Source organism: Aedes aegypti, chromosome 1, assembly GCF_002204515.2.
Source record: "Aedes aegypti strain LVP_AGWG chromosome 1, AaegL5.0 Primary Assembly, whole genome shotgun sequence".
Taxonomy (NCBI): domain Eukaryota; kingdom Metazoa; phylum Arthropoda; class Insecta; order Diptera; family Culicidae; genus Aedes; species Aedes aegypti.
In genome coordinates, this window is record NC_035107.1 from 35609764 (window position 1) to 35624711 (window position 14948).

The 14948-nt window shown below is 38.5% G+C and overlaps 1 protein-coding gene across 19 annotated transcripts in view; it reads right to left on the reverse strand.

The window, feature by feature from the left end:
• LOC5578702 (guanine nucleotide-releasing factor 2) overlaps window positions 1-14948 on the reverse strand; it is a 256070-nt gene that overhangs the window by 59744 nt on the left and 181378 nt on the right. Inside the window, exon 1 of one of the 19 annotated variants that reach the window (XM_021839409.1) lies at window positions 4776-6042. The exons of the other annotated variants lie outside the window; for them this stretch is intronic. Within the exon in view, the coding sequence (XP_021695101.1) occupies window positions 4776-4824 (49 nt within the window). The 5' untranslated portion in view covers window positions 4825-6042. Of the gene's footprint in view, window positions 1-4775; window positions 6043-14948 lie in introns of those variants that run through there. 19 annotated transcript variants of the gene reach the window in all.

Genomic DNA, 14948 nt, shown 5'->3' on the forward strand with positions numbered 1-14948 from the left:
TTCCAAAATATGCAATCGAGAAAAACGCGTTTAAAGATGTTAACACATTTAGGCCTCGTATTGACCAGGTGTGTGGTAAATTGAATTGAAATCTTCACAATAGTGTAAAAAATAGCGTGTTCATTAGAGTCAAGAGTTTTTATTATGGGAATAAAGTAAATTTAGCTACGAAATTCAAAGTGGGACTGTTATGCCTAGAAATACGAGGTTTTTGGTCAATTTTTACGCATAACAGTCCCACTGAAAGTAGTGACCAATTATGTGCTAAGCATACTGCTGTAGATGACCGTTCTTACGTATATATTGTACCGAATGGAGAGGACGTATAACCTCAGGACTATGTTAAGGCATCTAATGAAGGCTCAAGTGCCATGTGCCAAACGGAGCCACGTGTGGGGAAGTGAAGAAATACGATTTTATAGTATGGGATGGAAAGCAAAGTTTTCTGTATGTGTGATAATGAGAAAATGTATGAGTTAGTGATAGAAAGAGTGGATGTGTAAGATACAGAGTTTCTTCTTCTTCTTTCTGGCGTTACGTCCCCACTGGGACAGTGCATGCTTCTCAGCTTTCTCAGTGTTCTTATGAGCACTTCCACAGTTATTAACTGAGAGCTTACTATGCCAATGACCATTTTTGCATGTGTATATCGTGTGGCAGGTACGAAGATACTCTATGCCCTGGGAAGTCAAGAAAATTTCCAACCCGAAAAGATCCTCGACCGGTGGGATTCGAACCCACGACCCTCAGCTTGATCTTACTGAATAGCTGCGCGTTTACCGCTACGGCTATGTGGGCCCCTTAAGTTAGAGAGTTTATAAGATGTAATAAATTCCTATATCGACTCTTCCAGCTAGAGGCTTGACAGAAACTCATCTACGAATTCAAGGTTATTCTGCGGAATTAATATTCAACTCAAAATTCACGATACAAATCATCACACGATTTGACATTTCTTTGGACTTGGTTTGCGAATCATGATATTTGATACATCGCAAGTTAAGTTTAAGAACCGCCAACATATTTGCCACTTGCAACGAAGAACCAGTAATCCGTAATAACCCAGTATGTGGTCAGGTCATCTAAAACCTCTTGAACTATTCTTCTTTTGACTTGATTTGCAAATTCATCATGTTTGATATGTCACAAGTCTCAGAACCGCCAATATAATAGCCACTTTCTCTGGGGAACAGGGTATCCAAAACAACCTGGCATGTTATCAAGTCATCTAAGAACCTTTAAGTTACACTTCTTTAGCCTTGATTTGGGAATTTATGAAGTTTAATGTTGCCAGTTAGATTTCAGAACCGACAGTTTAGTGGCCATTTCCCCCAGGGAACCGGGATTTCGGAACAATCCGACATGTGGTCAAGTCATTCAAATACATTTGAACCACCTTAAGACTTGATTTGATCCACTTTTGACATTGATATGTCGCAAGCCAGGTTTCATATTCGCCAATATAATGGCCACTTACACCAGTGAACCGGTATTCGGAACAACCCAGCATGTGGCCAAGTCATCTAATATCGGTCAAACTATTTTTATTTAGATTTCGTTTGCTAAATCATGAAGTTGGTTTGTCGCAAGCCAGCCACTCGAAATTAAAGTGGTTATTGATGCTTCAAGTGGGATTATTTCAGTACTTCCCGCGATGAATCCAAAATAGCGATAAATTTCTAATCAATGACCGCGAAAATTCAACTGAAAATAATTGAAAAACGGATGCGAAATAATATTTTGATATTGAAAATTTCAAGGCTAGCATGAATGATGAATGCATCCCGATAATTCAAACACATAAAATGGGTTGTGTTCCACATGGGATGTAAAGCCAACATAAGAAGATGTTCAAAACGATTTTCCCAAACACCAGCTAATTCAAAACTGCCTACTGAATATTTTGCTCGAGTTCAGCGCAGCGATTTGTATAGTGTGACAGTTATGCGTAGAAATACAGTAGTGGGACAGTTATGCGTGGAAATTTAACAATGGGACAAAATGACTTGGCTTGCTTTTCATTAAGTTTCCGAACAAAGTTAATTTTTGGTGGGTGTTTTCTAAAACTATACGTAAAAATAAACTGTTTGATAACAAAAAGTCAAAATGCACTAAAAGTAACATGGGACAATTATGCGTATAACGGCAGTATGGCTCATGCACATAAGACTACAGCACGTGCACAGTACCCGACCAGTGGATTACAACAAAAATGTATCACAATTATATCAAGATTTGTTACATATATCAAACTTTGTTTAATTTTTGTTCATGCACGTTGAGTTGATGAAGGACATTGTTTAACACATAGCTGTAACACACGGAGCACGGTATATGACTGGGCATGGCGTACCATTGGTACCTCGCGTACCTGCGGGAATAAAATAGACCCTTTAGTGTGGTCCTTAGCCTCCTGCCCAGCAACTCCTATCTCTACCTCCTCGCGGTACTGGCCATAATAATAAAAATAATAGCATAATTTGATTTAAAAAATCTGAGAGCAATTGCTTATACATCTACGCTTTTATGATGTACAGAAAATATCAAATTTTGTTATAATTTAGTTTGAAAAATAACAAAATGAGATATATTTTCGTTTGGTTTTTAACAAATCGAGTTATATTTTTGTTTAAATTATAACATATATTGTTTTAGTTTTGTTAAGAGTAGAAGAATTATTTAAGTAGAATACTTGTTATTTTAACTACAAACGAGCCAAAAGCATAACATATTTCGTTAGAAAAAATGCCCAAACTGTGTAACAAAATATGTTACAACTCTGTTGTAATCCACTGGTCGGGTAAACAACCCCGGAGGGAACGTAGGTCGTATTCTGACAGGGAAGGGGAGGGGGATTGCTTTTGGTTCTGCAAAGCTGGAGTGTCTGTACTCCATGTTAGCTCACAACAGCGTCTGTTTCCCATGTCAGGGGCGGCTGATCATTGTCCGGGTGCCAGGGAAGGATTTTAAGCTAAACTGCGCATTATGGCCCTCCGAACATTTAGGGGGAATGGTCCTCGGGAAATCTAGGGGGTTGGTGTCAGGTCCTGCAAGGCAACCGTAAATAAAAAACAAGCACAGGAACGTCAACGAGAGAATACGGACCAGAATAATCGGCAAAGACCACAGCAATCAGCGATTGAAAACTCGATACGTGGAACTGCAAATCTCTCAACTTCATTGGAAGTACTCGCATACTCTCCGACGTACTGAAGACCCGCGTTTTCGGCATTGTAGCGCTGCAGGAGGTGTGCTGGACAGAAATGCCGTGAGTACCAGGTCCTACGCATCATTTGCTCATCGATTTCAAGGCCTACGACAGTATTGACCGTGTAAAGCTACGGAAGATCATGGACGAGAACAGCTTTCCCGGGAAGCTCACAAGATTGATAAGAGCAACGATGGACGTTCGAGTCTCGGCACTTGAAGGTGTCATGCGGAGAGCCGGACTTAACAGTCGAGGCACGATTTTCACTAGATCCGGACAATTTGTTTGCTTCGCGGGCGACATGGATATTATTGGGAGAAAATTTGAAGCGGTAGCAGATTTGTTCACCCGCCTTAAACGCGAAGCAACAAGAGTCGGGCTAATGGTGAATGCGTCAAGAACAAAGTACATGCTGGTAGGCGGAACTGAGCGCGACTGGGTCCGCCTTGGAAGCAGTGTTATGATATACGAGGATACATTCGAGGTAGTGGACGAGTTCGTCTACCTCGAATCCTTGCTGACGGCTGACAACAATGTTAGTCGGGAAATACGAAGGCGCATCATCAGTGGAAGTCGTGCCTTCTATGGGCTCCAGAAGAAACTGCGGTCAAGAAAGATTCACCCCCGCACTCCCGCACAGTTACCCAAAGCTGGTTAAATGTCAAAAATTAAGTTTGCAAATTCCTTCTCGAATATTTTTTCTTGATTTCTTCAGTATTGAATAACAATTCGCCAAAGTTTTAGATCGATTGGTGTATATTTCGAGTTTTAACAGCATGTGACCTGGACAGATGTCAGCTGAAATTGGCCTTTTGAATTTTTCAAATTTCGTAAAGGTTGTTCTATAGAAATTTCAGTTTCTGTACTAAATCATGGCTTAATGGCTCCTTAAAAAAAGCATTTTTTCAAAGGTAGTGCAAGATATCAGGGAAATGCTCTAAAATGATCATTTACCCCTCAATGTGTGGCAAATATTCCATAGTATTCTACGTACTATGGCTTCACTTGCGCTTTATTGCGCCAAGATAAGAAAAAATATTTTATAGTTACACTACGAATCAGCCCATTAGACCATCTTACTTGATATAAATATTGCATTTTTCACCATGATAAGCTCCCGAATATATTCAAAAACCACTTCGAGCTTGCCCACGATATTGGTTGGTTTGGTTTTGCTGAATAAATTCGCGTTGTGGACCTTATCAGTTTAAAATACTGATCAATTTACCCCGGTTAACGGTAAGTATAACGATTCAACGCCTTGCAGATCTCATTGATAATTGATTACACTACAATATATTGAAGGAGTTGGTCCGATAAACTATCTCTAAAAATTCGTTTAAAATCGATTGGACTCAAAATGTTCTGTAAATTTAACAATTCTCTTTCTAAGAGCCATAATATTCATATTTAGAAAAATGTATATAGTTGCATTCATTTGAATATGTATTTCTACACTGATTCTTATACAACACTACGAAGAAAACGTAAATTTGGTACCGTAATAATGTATTGCAGGTTATCAGGATTGATTCATCTACAGCATGTGCATATTGGAGATACTCACAGTCAACCTTTGGCCGCGTTCGAATATTTCCTTTGCATTCCAATGACATGAGCTCATAACCCGCCAAGCAGTTTCTTCAATTCGTCGATGAGCACAAAAATTGCACTGTTATGGGAAGACAGCAACAGAACTGCTACCAAACTAACGGATGAGACAACGGTAATTTCTGAAGAAGAAAAAACTCCATCCACAAATGTCTCATCGATTTGTCACAAAGTATACACACTTTTTCTTCAGTTTTCGTTTCGCTCCACAAAGGGAGACACACCTCAGCAGACGACGATGACGACAAAACCAACAACTACGACGACGACAATGATGATGATAATGATTTGCGAACAACCCTGGCCCCACAAGTGTAGCTACACTATAGTTCGCACTGCTTCAGCTGTTCTCCTCAGCTGTTTTGTAAACGACGCAAAACAACCCGAAAAGAAGACGTATAGCGCTACACTACCGCACGACCGCCGAACAGACTCGCGTTTGCTGACCGATCTTAATTAAAAGTGATCTCATGTTTTTGATCTTTTCGACGACTCCATCACACACATCCGAGGCCGCCCCACCCGGACCGGAGTCTGTATATCTTCTTCAACCTAGAAGCAAAACTTCTTCACTTCACACGTCGACCGGGGCCCTCCTCTGGACCGCGAACGAGAAACGCTTCACTCTGTTTCACTTCCAATTTGGGGAGAAATTCCAAAAATAGCACGTCACTCACGCCTCTGGCCTCTTCTGCAGCCGTCCCTTGCCCTCTCGATCATCCGAGGATCAACCGCGATCGCGAACGTTGAAAATGTGTTAATACTTCTTTCTTCTCGCCGATGGTCTGGAATGTCAGCGATGCATCCTCTTCCTGGAGCGCTGTTAATCCGAAGGAATTGGTCGATTCTCACGTTTCCAGCGATCACACGCGTTACTTCACCTTGGCGCAACTCTACTAAAGGCGCGTTCTCACACACTTCTGGCGATCGTCGCAACTTCCGCGTCTCTTCGGTTCCAGCGATCGACGGCGATGACGAATGGCAAGAAACAACACCTCGGAGAGGAAAGGTAACCTCCTTGATTGTGGGAGAGCCTCAGACTTAGACCGCAAACTGACCGCCTCTCTCTCTTGCACTTAGCTCACAGCATCATCGACCTGGAGACCTCCATCTGATTATTGTGCGGTCTCTCAGACTCGGACAGGGAACAGGAAGTTGTTTTGGAGTGTACCTTGGCAAAAAACAGTGCGTTCTTCAACGACAGCGAATCCGAACGAAACTAACCGCACGGTGACGACGGCGATGAGGAGTACCCCTGCTGCTCGCTAGTTTTGTTCTCCGGGCGATGTGTAGGGGAGAGGGCCGTCGGTTGGGCATAGTTTTGATTTTAATCATAAAAATCGAATGAATATACTGCCCATAAACACATGTCAGTCCCATGTTTGTTTGGATTCCTATTCACATGGGACAATTATGCGTTTTTGGGCAGTATAGATATATTCAAAAAAAAAAAATTTTTAAACTAATTCGTTCATTTGGTAGGCTCAAGAACTGTCAGGCATAACAGAGCCGAATCAATTCGATTTGGTTAACAAAATATTGTTTGCCTCTGAAACATCCACAGTTGTGTTCAGAAAATTTATAATAGTGAAAGCCAGTTTTCATACAAAATGTTCAACTTTGGCATGCTGTAACTTTGTTTCCGTATGAACAATCGGCATCAAATTCTGACCGAGAACTACACTGCCCATGATCGCATAGTCAGGCTGTTAAGTATCATGACCGGCTTGCGACACTGACGAAACGAGTGTTCTCACTGTCGCCAGTCGAAGCTATATTTCATGTGCTCACTTCGTCAAGTCGCGATGACGGAGCTCTCACGAAAGAAATTTTAACCCGTATAGGCCTGAGTGAAAGAAAAAATACTAAAACTTTCACCGCCTAGCGAATACTTAACGGATTTCAATTTCTTTTTGTCAGTATACTGGCACACGTCTTCTTCTTCTTCTTCTTCTTCTTCTTCTTCTTCTTCTTGGCATTAACGTCCCCACTGGGACAGAGCCTGCTTCTCAGCTTAGTGTTGTTATGAGCACTTCCACAGTTATTAACTGAGAGCTTTCCATGCCAAACTTTCCATTTTTGCATTCGTATATCGTGGGGCAGGTACGATGATACTCTATGCCCAGGGAAGTCAAGGAAATTTGCTTTACGAAAAGATCCTGGACCGACCGGGAATCGAACCCAGACACCTTCAGCATGGCTTTGCTTTGTAGCCGCGGACTCTAACCACTCGGCTAAGGGAGCCCCTTACTGGCACACGTATCTTGTTTCTAAAGGTGACCAAAGGATCTCGGGAATGTTCCTGTGGCCGGAGTTATACCGGTGGGTCAGGTCGGGTGAAAAGAGTGGTGTGCTTTTGTGCCCCTGGAGATAGGCAAAGTTAAAGTCACATATATTTTGCAGAATTGGCTATACTGTGTCCACTACATCACGGAATTTTAGGAATGACTGATCATCAGCGAAAATCTTTTGAGAAATGATTGAATTGCATAACCATGTGTACTGCATTTGATTAACCCTACAAATCACCATTTTAGTGAACTATTATGTTTGATCTCTAGTTTTCGAGAATTAAACCGGTTTAATATCCAACAAAACCATAGCCGGTTCCTCCGAGCATTATGCCCGAGTTGCCACATCTGGTACATTCTAAATTCTAATTTTCATTTATAATGTTGAATATCAGATCTTAATGATTTATGCAAATTGATTATAATGTCATTGCAAATAAATATAGATATATTAGCATGTCGTAAAAAAAAACCTTTTTTACCCGACTTGACCCAGTGACTCACCGGAATAACTCCGGCCACAGGAGTAATCCCGAGTTCCTCTGGCCTCTTTTAGAAACTGACAAAAAATTATTTAAATCCGTTAAGTATTCGCTGACCGGTGATATTTTTAGCATTTTTGCTTTCACTCAAGCCTATACGGGTTAATGTTGTTTTGCTATTAAAAAACAAATTAAAAATAGTCAAGTTTGCGACGGAAAATGAAAGAGAATTTGAAAAAAAAAATCTCTGTCAATGTCTCGTCGTCCGATGACAGTGAGGAAAGCATATATGTAAAAGTCGCACGGCACCCTCTATTTACATTGACGCTTTCCAGCCCTGCGCATAGTCGACGTAAGCGCCATTATGATCGAAATGCATTTTTTCATTGCTATGCATTCTTTACCAAATACTATACTCGTTGGACATGCGAACAACACTTATTTGTTCGAATGCAATCACCCCGAATGTATCAATACCCCGATTTCCATCACCCTGAATGCCATTCCCCGAATTTACAATTATCTTGACATGATGATATTGATGACACCTTCTCGTAGTGTCTCCCTCAAACCGTTTCTGTTTAGTTTCGTTACAGATCTGGATATCCTGTCCCATCAACATAGTAATCTAAATAACTTAAGAAATCTCGAAAAATCTTTCCTCTCCTGTTGTATAAATGTATTAGTGACCTTAAAACTTCCCCAAACTAACATAGTTTTTAAAATAAATACAGTATTTAAAATGTAAACAATGTAAAAAAAGAAAAGATTTCGGATCTGTTATGCCCTACGGCACCTGAGCCTTCCAAATAAATGAGTTAAGTAAAAAACATATTTCCTCATGATATTGGAATTTTGGGGGCTCAATCCCACTACCCCGAACGCCATTACCCCGTACGCCACTACCCCGAACGCCACTACCCCGAATGAGTCACTACCCCGAAAGCTATTACCCCGAACGCCACTACCCCGAATGAGCCATTACCCCGAATAGTATAAGATACAGTGCAGTATCTTGTTTTGTGGGCAAAATAGCGTATATAATGAAAACTGGTAATTAATGGCACGTAAAATTCGTCGGGAAAATGTTCATCATATATTTTCCCTTCTTTTATATGTCAGCTTTTCTTTCAAAATATCTTGTTGGCAACTATCGGTTTCTTATTCTTTCTGAGATAATGCCTGTTTATCAGCTCAGTGATTCAAGGTTTCATTCATAAATTTCATAACGCCGAAAATTGCCATTTTTGACACTTACGAAATTTGGGAATGGGCTTTTAATAAAATAATCCTTTTATTGACTGAAAGCTTTCCTTGTCAATTTACCATTATTGTGCATGTGCCTCTATGCCCAGGGACGTCAAGAAAATGTTTAATGCATAAGATCCGCCACCGGAGGAATCCGAATCCATAACCCTGAATATGGTCTTGCTGTACAGCTGCATGATCACCGGTATTTTTCTTGGTGGTGTTCATATTTCAATTTTGTTTTCCTTTTATAGGTTGTACCATAGCATCACGTTGTTAAAGTCAGGGTGGCCAGTGAAAAGTCAATTTCAAATTCCCGGTTTTCTCCCGGTTTTTTCCCGGTATTTAAAAAATATTCCCGGTTTAATGATATGCTAAGAAACATTATTGCGATTTTTTTACCATTTCAAACGACTTTTAAGTACGCGTTTTTTGGTCATTTCTATTAGGGGTAGACGGAAATCAGATATTTTGCTTCCAAATTTTCTGGGCCTATACTGATTCTGCTAAATTCCACTTTGATCTATGAAACATATTTTATGACGGTCATTTTAAGTAATCGTGGTATTTGTTATGAAAAAGTTCAGTGTTAAGTTTGACCATTGTTTATATGATGGGATCGAGTCAATCTTCGAATGAATCATAGTTTAAATTTTAAACGGTCACAAATTTGGTAGACATTAAAATGAATTTATCAATTGTTCAACATTTCGTTCCATGGTCATCAGCATAGAATTTTTCGTTATGTTTTATCCCCACAAATCTAGAATATTTTCTCAGGACAATGATTTCTGATAAAAGATAACAGTCATATTTCTGAAATGAATTAGAATTGTATACTATTTTTACCAAGCCCAAAACAAAAAAAAACGAATGGCAAATCTTCAATGAATATCATTAGGCTGAAAACGCATTTAATTTGATCTTAGTGTTGCAATTCACTTGCACTTGCTTGCTTAGAGAAATTTAAAACATCTAAAAATTGTAGTTTTCAACATAAAATGCTTTATGAAACTATATGAAAAACTTTTCGCAAGATGTTTCTTCATTAAAAGTTTTTTATTTACTGGATTAGAGCAAGTGGTAACATTTGTATAAAGAAAAATTCTTGACTTCATTGACTAACTTGGGATTCGGGCGAATTTTCCCGGTGCTTATTGAAATTCCCGTATATTTCCCGGTTTTCTCCCGGTGATTCGAAATTCCCGGCTTTTTCCCGGTTTTCCCGATTTCCCGGTGCGCTGGTCACCCTGTAAAGTGATCATTCACGTCATAGCTGCAAACATTTCACCAGAAATTTGCCCTTCTTTTTTAAATATGCTGTTCTTTCAAGTTTTCGTTGGATAAGCTAGCCACTAATATTTGCGTATAGAAGACATTTTTTCAAAGGAATATATCCTGAAGGCATTTACTAAAGTGAATCCCGCTATAATTCTAATCAGAAATTTTCCCTTTCTTCTATCTTCTTGTATTAAAGCAGTCAGGATGGATTTGCTCATCACTTTTCTGCCATCATCATTTCTTCTTTGTCTTGAATCAACTTATTTTTTTGTGGTTATCTCATCAAAATTCAAATTAATGATCCCATAAACCAACGAAAGTTTTAACTGTAAAACCAATCAGAGGTCGTCGTTTTTCTAAATTGTTCAAGTGTATTAACGTTTCCTTGCTATAGCGGAACGGTTATCTATCAGGTTAGTCTTTGAGCGGGTTCCATAGAACAACACTTGCAGTGACTATCTTAGGATGATCTTCCGTTACCATCGTTTACGAAACAAAATCTTTAAAAAGATCTTAATGCTAGTAGCCCGACACCTACAAAAATGAGTAAAAGAAGTGGGTACCGACGTCCAATAAGAGACTTTACTACATCCTAATTTTGTTCATATTATAGCTATCCTTTTCATAATAAACTCACCCTTCTTTTCAAAATAGGCTGTTCTTCAGAGCAATGCAATGTGGTCGTGTGAATCTCACCAAAATTGAAGAACAAATTAAAGAAAAAAACTTAGTATGTAAAAAATATTTGCTGAAAAACTAGCTGCTTTTTTATCTTAAACACATTATTCAGCCAAACTCGTTGAATAATCATAAGGAATCGAACAATTATCTCCCCATTCTCTAACTAGAATAAGTCTCAAATTGTTATGCATTCGGGGTAATGGCGTTCGGGATAGTGACCCATTCGGGGTAGTGGCGTTCGGGGCAATGACCCATTCGGGGTAATGGCTTTCGGGGTAATGGCGTTTGGGGTAGTGGCATTCGGGGTAGTGGCGTTCGGGGTAGTGTCATAGAGTCATTTGGGGTAATGTCATTCGAGGTAATGGGTCGTTCGGGGATATGGAATTCGGGGTAATGGCGTTCGGGTTAATGGCATTCGGGGTAATGGGGTAGAATCGTTCGAAGATATTTGAGTTATAAGAGAAACGTGAGCACATACACCATCTTATCCAAATAAATATACTCTTTGTCTGGTGTTTGTTCGGATAATTTAGCGTATAAACCAGCTTGCCATGACAGGACCAGGTGTTTGCGTCGATTGTCCGACATTTCCCCGAATGCAATTTCCTCGAATGACGTTTTCCCGAATGGACTATTTCCCCGAATGTACCATTTCCCCGAAAAAATCGTAATGTAATTGACATACTGAAAGCTATTCATAATCATGATAGCTGAAGTAAGAGTAGATGAAAAATTATTTATTTGTTATAAAATCCATGTGTTTAAAGTAACAGATGTTCAAAATGATATGCCACGTGCATTTGACTCAACACAACACAACATTTGGCCGAATGAACATTCAGCTTAGTTTTGCCTTCTTAGAATAATAGGTTGTTCTTTATATTTATACTTTTCCAATATTTAGTCGCACTTAGCTGATAATATTTCAATTTGAATTTTCCCTTCTTTAATAGGCTGTTTTTTTACATTGTTTCGCATTATTACGCGAAGGTCCCTTATTCGGCCAAACGTGCTCATGCCATGTGTCCATCAAGTAACACAATTTCATTATACTCATTGACAGTAGCTACAGTGGTTCCATTAATCCTTAGAATCCATTATTTCTTGCACTACATGATTAAACCTTGAATCTTCTTATTCCTTTCTTCTGAATATTTTTAAAAGACAAAACCCAGACAACCAGAAGTCGCAAAAAAACACTTAATAACTCGTTTATTCATGCAAATCACATCAAACCCGCAAAACACGGTGGATAAAATCGTCAGATTGATGAGTTTCCTCGCATAAAACGCTTTTTTCCGAGTTCATTTGTACATTATGTCTCGTCCCGTACACCCGTACAGAATAAGTCGTATCAATCCGAAGCAGCTGTCGAATCAACTTTCGTTATCATTAGTTAAGTCGCATAAGATCACAGGTTAGTTCGGTAGAAAATTTATACACTCGCATTGTATGCTATTATTCATCACATAATATATGCACGTACAGTTGTGTTCAGAATAATAGTAGTGAAAGCCGATTTTCATACAAAATGCTCAACTTTGGCATGCTGTAACTTTGTTTCTATATGAGCAATCGGCATGAAATTTTGGCAGTGAACTACAAATATGCTCAATTTCATTATCATTATACCGGCTAAAAAGTTAAGCACCAGGTGAAATCGCTCAAAATAATAGTAGTTTTAATAATTTAAATATCTGCTTTATTTTGAATTTTAGAATTTTTCTTTACACATCGTTTCAACCATTTCCACCCAAGCTTTAAATGTATAGACAATACAATTTTTTACTAAATTGTTGCTGAACAAAAATTTACAAAAGAAAAACTACTATTATTTTGAGCGATTTCACCTGGTGCTTAACTTTTTAGCCGGTAGTGTGAAAATTTTAAAATTTTGTGATAATGAATTTCAGCATATTTGTAGTTCACTGCCAAAATTTCATGCCGATTGCTCGTATAGAAACAAAGTTACAGCATGCCAAAGTTGAGCATTTTGTATGAAAATCGGCTTTCACTACTATTATTCTGAACACAACTGTATATCGCCTCCACTTTTGTATGTAGAAGGTCTTTTCGCGACATCTTATAAGTAAAATGTTGCACATACAAAACCTTCAGGTGATTTCGTTATACGTACATTGTGGTTGTCTGGGAATGCTTCTTCATTGATTTACTGACAATCTTTATCAGTTTTCCAGATAAAAATCTTTTTATGTCCTGAATAGAAACCGAACGTTGATCCTAAATAGGTCATCTAGTCGAAAACGTGAAATACAGAGAGCATGTAAGAAAATGCTAATAATCACCAATTAAGTAGAAGAAAATGTCTATTTGAAATAAATCTCAATTAAGAGTAGATCGAAAGCATTTAAAATATTGGATCAACATATTAATATTGTTCATATAGCTTCAAAGAACTGCCTTATCAACTATTTTGATGACAACGATTATGAGACCAGTAATATAAGGTAGAACAACCTATGTTCTAAAGAAGCGATATTTATAAAATTGAAAACAAGTCTTTTTCACGTTATAAATTGTAGTTAAAACAACTTTCTGTTTTTGTTTCAAGAAATAGAAACTATTAACGCGGAAACAATGATCGGATGATAGCCTGAACCCGGTGTGCTGAACTGTCAGATGCCTCCCGGATCAACTTGTGACTCATTTATTATATCTAAGTTTTCATGAAGTCTTCACTGCATCTTATTTGTGTCACGTCCTTGAATCCTGCAAACTGTTTTTAACTTTATTTGCCGTTGCGAGTTCAGCCAGATGCCATTCAGATGAATTATGTTCGGACAAACGACATTAAGCATCAGATTTGTTCATCTCTTAAATATTCCTTCAAAACCAACCTTCCACATTGTTTACATTTATATTACGGTTCTTAGCATAATAAAATTTAATACCGAACTTCATTTTTTAACATATTTTTGAAAGAAGATCATGTTTACTGTTATCGATTTCCAATCCAAATATCACATTTTTTCGATTCAAATCATTCGTTTGAAACAATTATCAAACTTGCTGAATATAGTCTATAACACCAATAAATAAAAAAAAGAATGAAAAATGTCCTTGGAAAAAGCTTTCGGGGGAACAGTTCATTCGGGGAAATGGTTTTCGGGAGAAAATCCTTCGGGAAATAATTAGTCGGGGAAATGGTTTTCGGGGAAATGTCGGACAATCGTTTACGTCAATTCATCCATATAATCATCAAACACACTGTTTCTTCGGATAAAATGACGTATGCATTTTTAGTTGACAAAAGTATGGAGTAACACAAAAAATCTTCCTAAGTCAACTTTTGATTTTCATTTTATAGCGCTCCGCGGGAGCCCAAACAATCGTGTTCGTTGTTTTTTTCCTCGTGTCGTCAGTGGTGTGGCTCTATTTTTTCTCTGTTTGCGTGCGATTTGCTGGGCAGTTTTGATTCTGTTCTTTGTTCCCGAGTGAGCGATATAATCAAGGTTAATCGTGTTCGGTTCACGTTGTGCGAACCTGACAAAATCGGGTCATTTTATTTTGTTCCTGTTTTTCAAAACACATTTATTACAAGGTTACATGGACTTTTAAGAGAGCGATGGACATGGGCGTAACCAGTTTTTTTTATCCAAGGGCTCCCCCTCCCTCATATTGGTAATATAGATTTTTAATACTTAATAAAAGGCATTGCCATTGCCCCCTCTGGTTACGCCTTTTCGTGCATGACATCAAACATCATTATCAATTTTAATCTAAACGTGGTAAAACATGACGATAACAATTTTTTGACAAATTTAAAATGGGCTGACAAAATCGGGTCAAAAAGCTGACAAAATCGGGGGCAGACAAAATCGGGGGCTGAAAAAATCGGGTCAGTACTGTATTCGAATTCAGTCGAGGATGGATTACGAACTGGTGAGTTCGTTTCATGCTTATGTTTCATATTTATATTGAGGCAACGTTAGTTTTTTTGTGCTTTTCAAACAAACTATGGTTCGTCACTTCAAGCGTCAACATAAACCCTTTTTCTTGTTTAATGTAATGTTATTAGACAGAGAGAGTGATTTTTTCTCTGTATAGAGTATGTACGCGTTAAGCAAAGCTGAAAGTGGATTATGGCTGCTCAGTCAAGGATGAAGAATCAATTGGTGAGCCCGT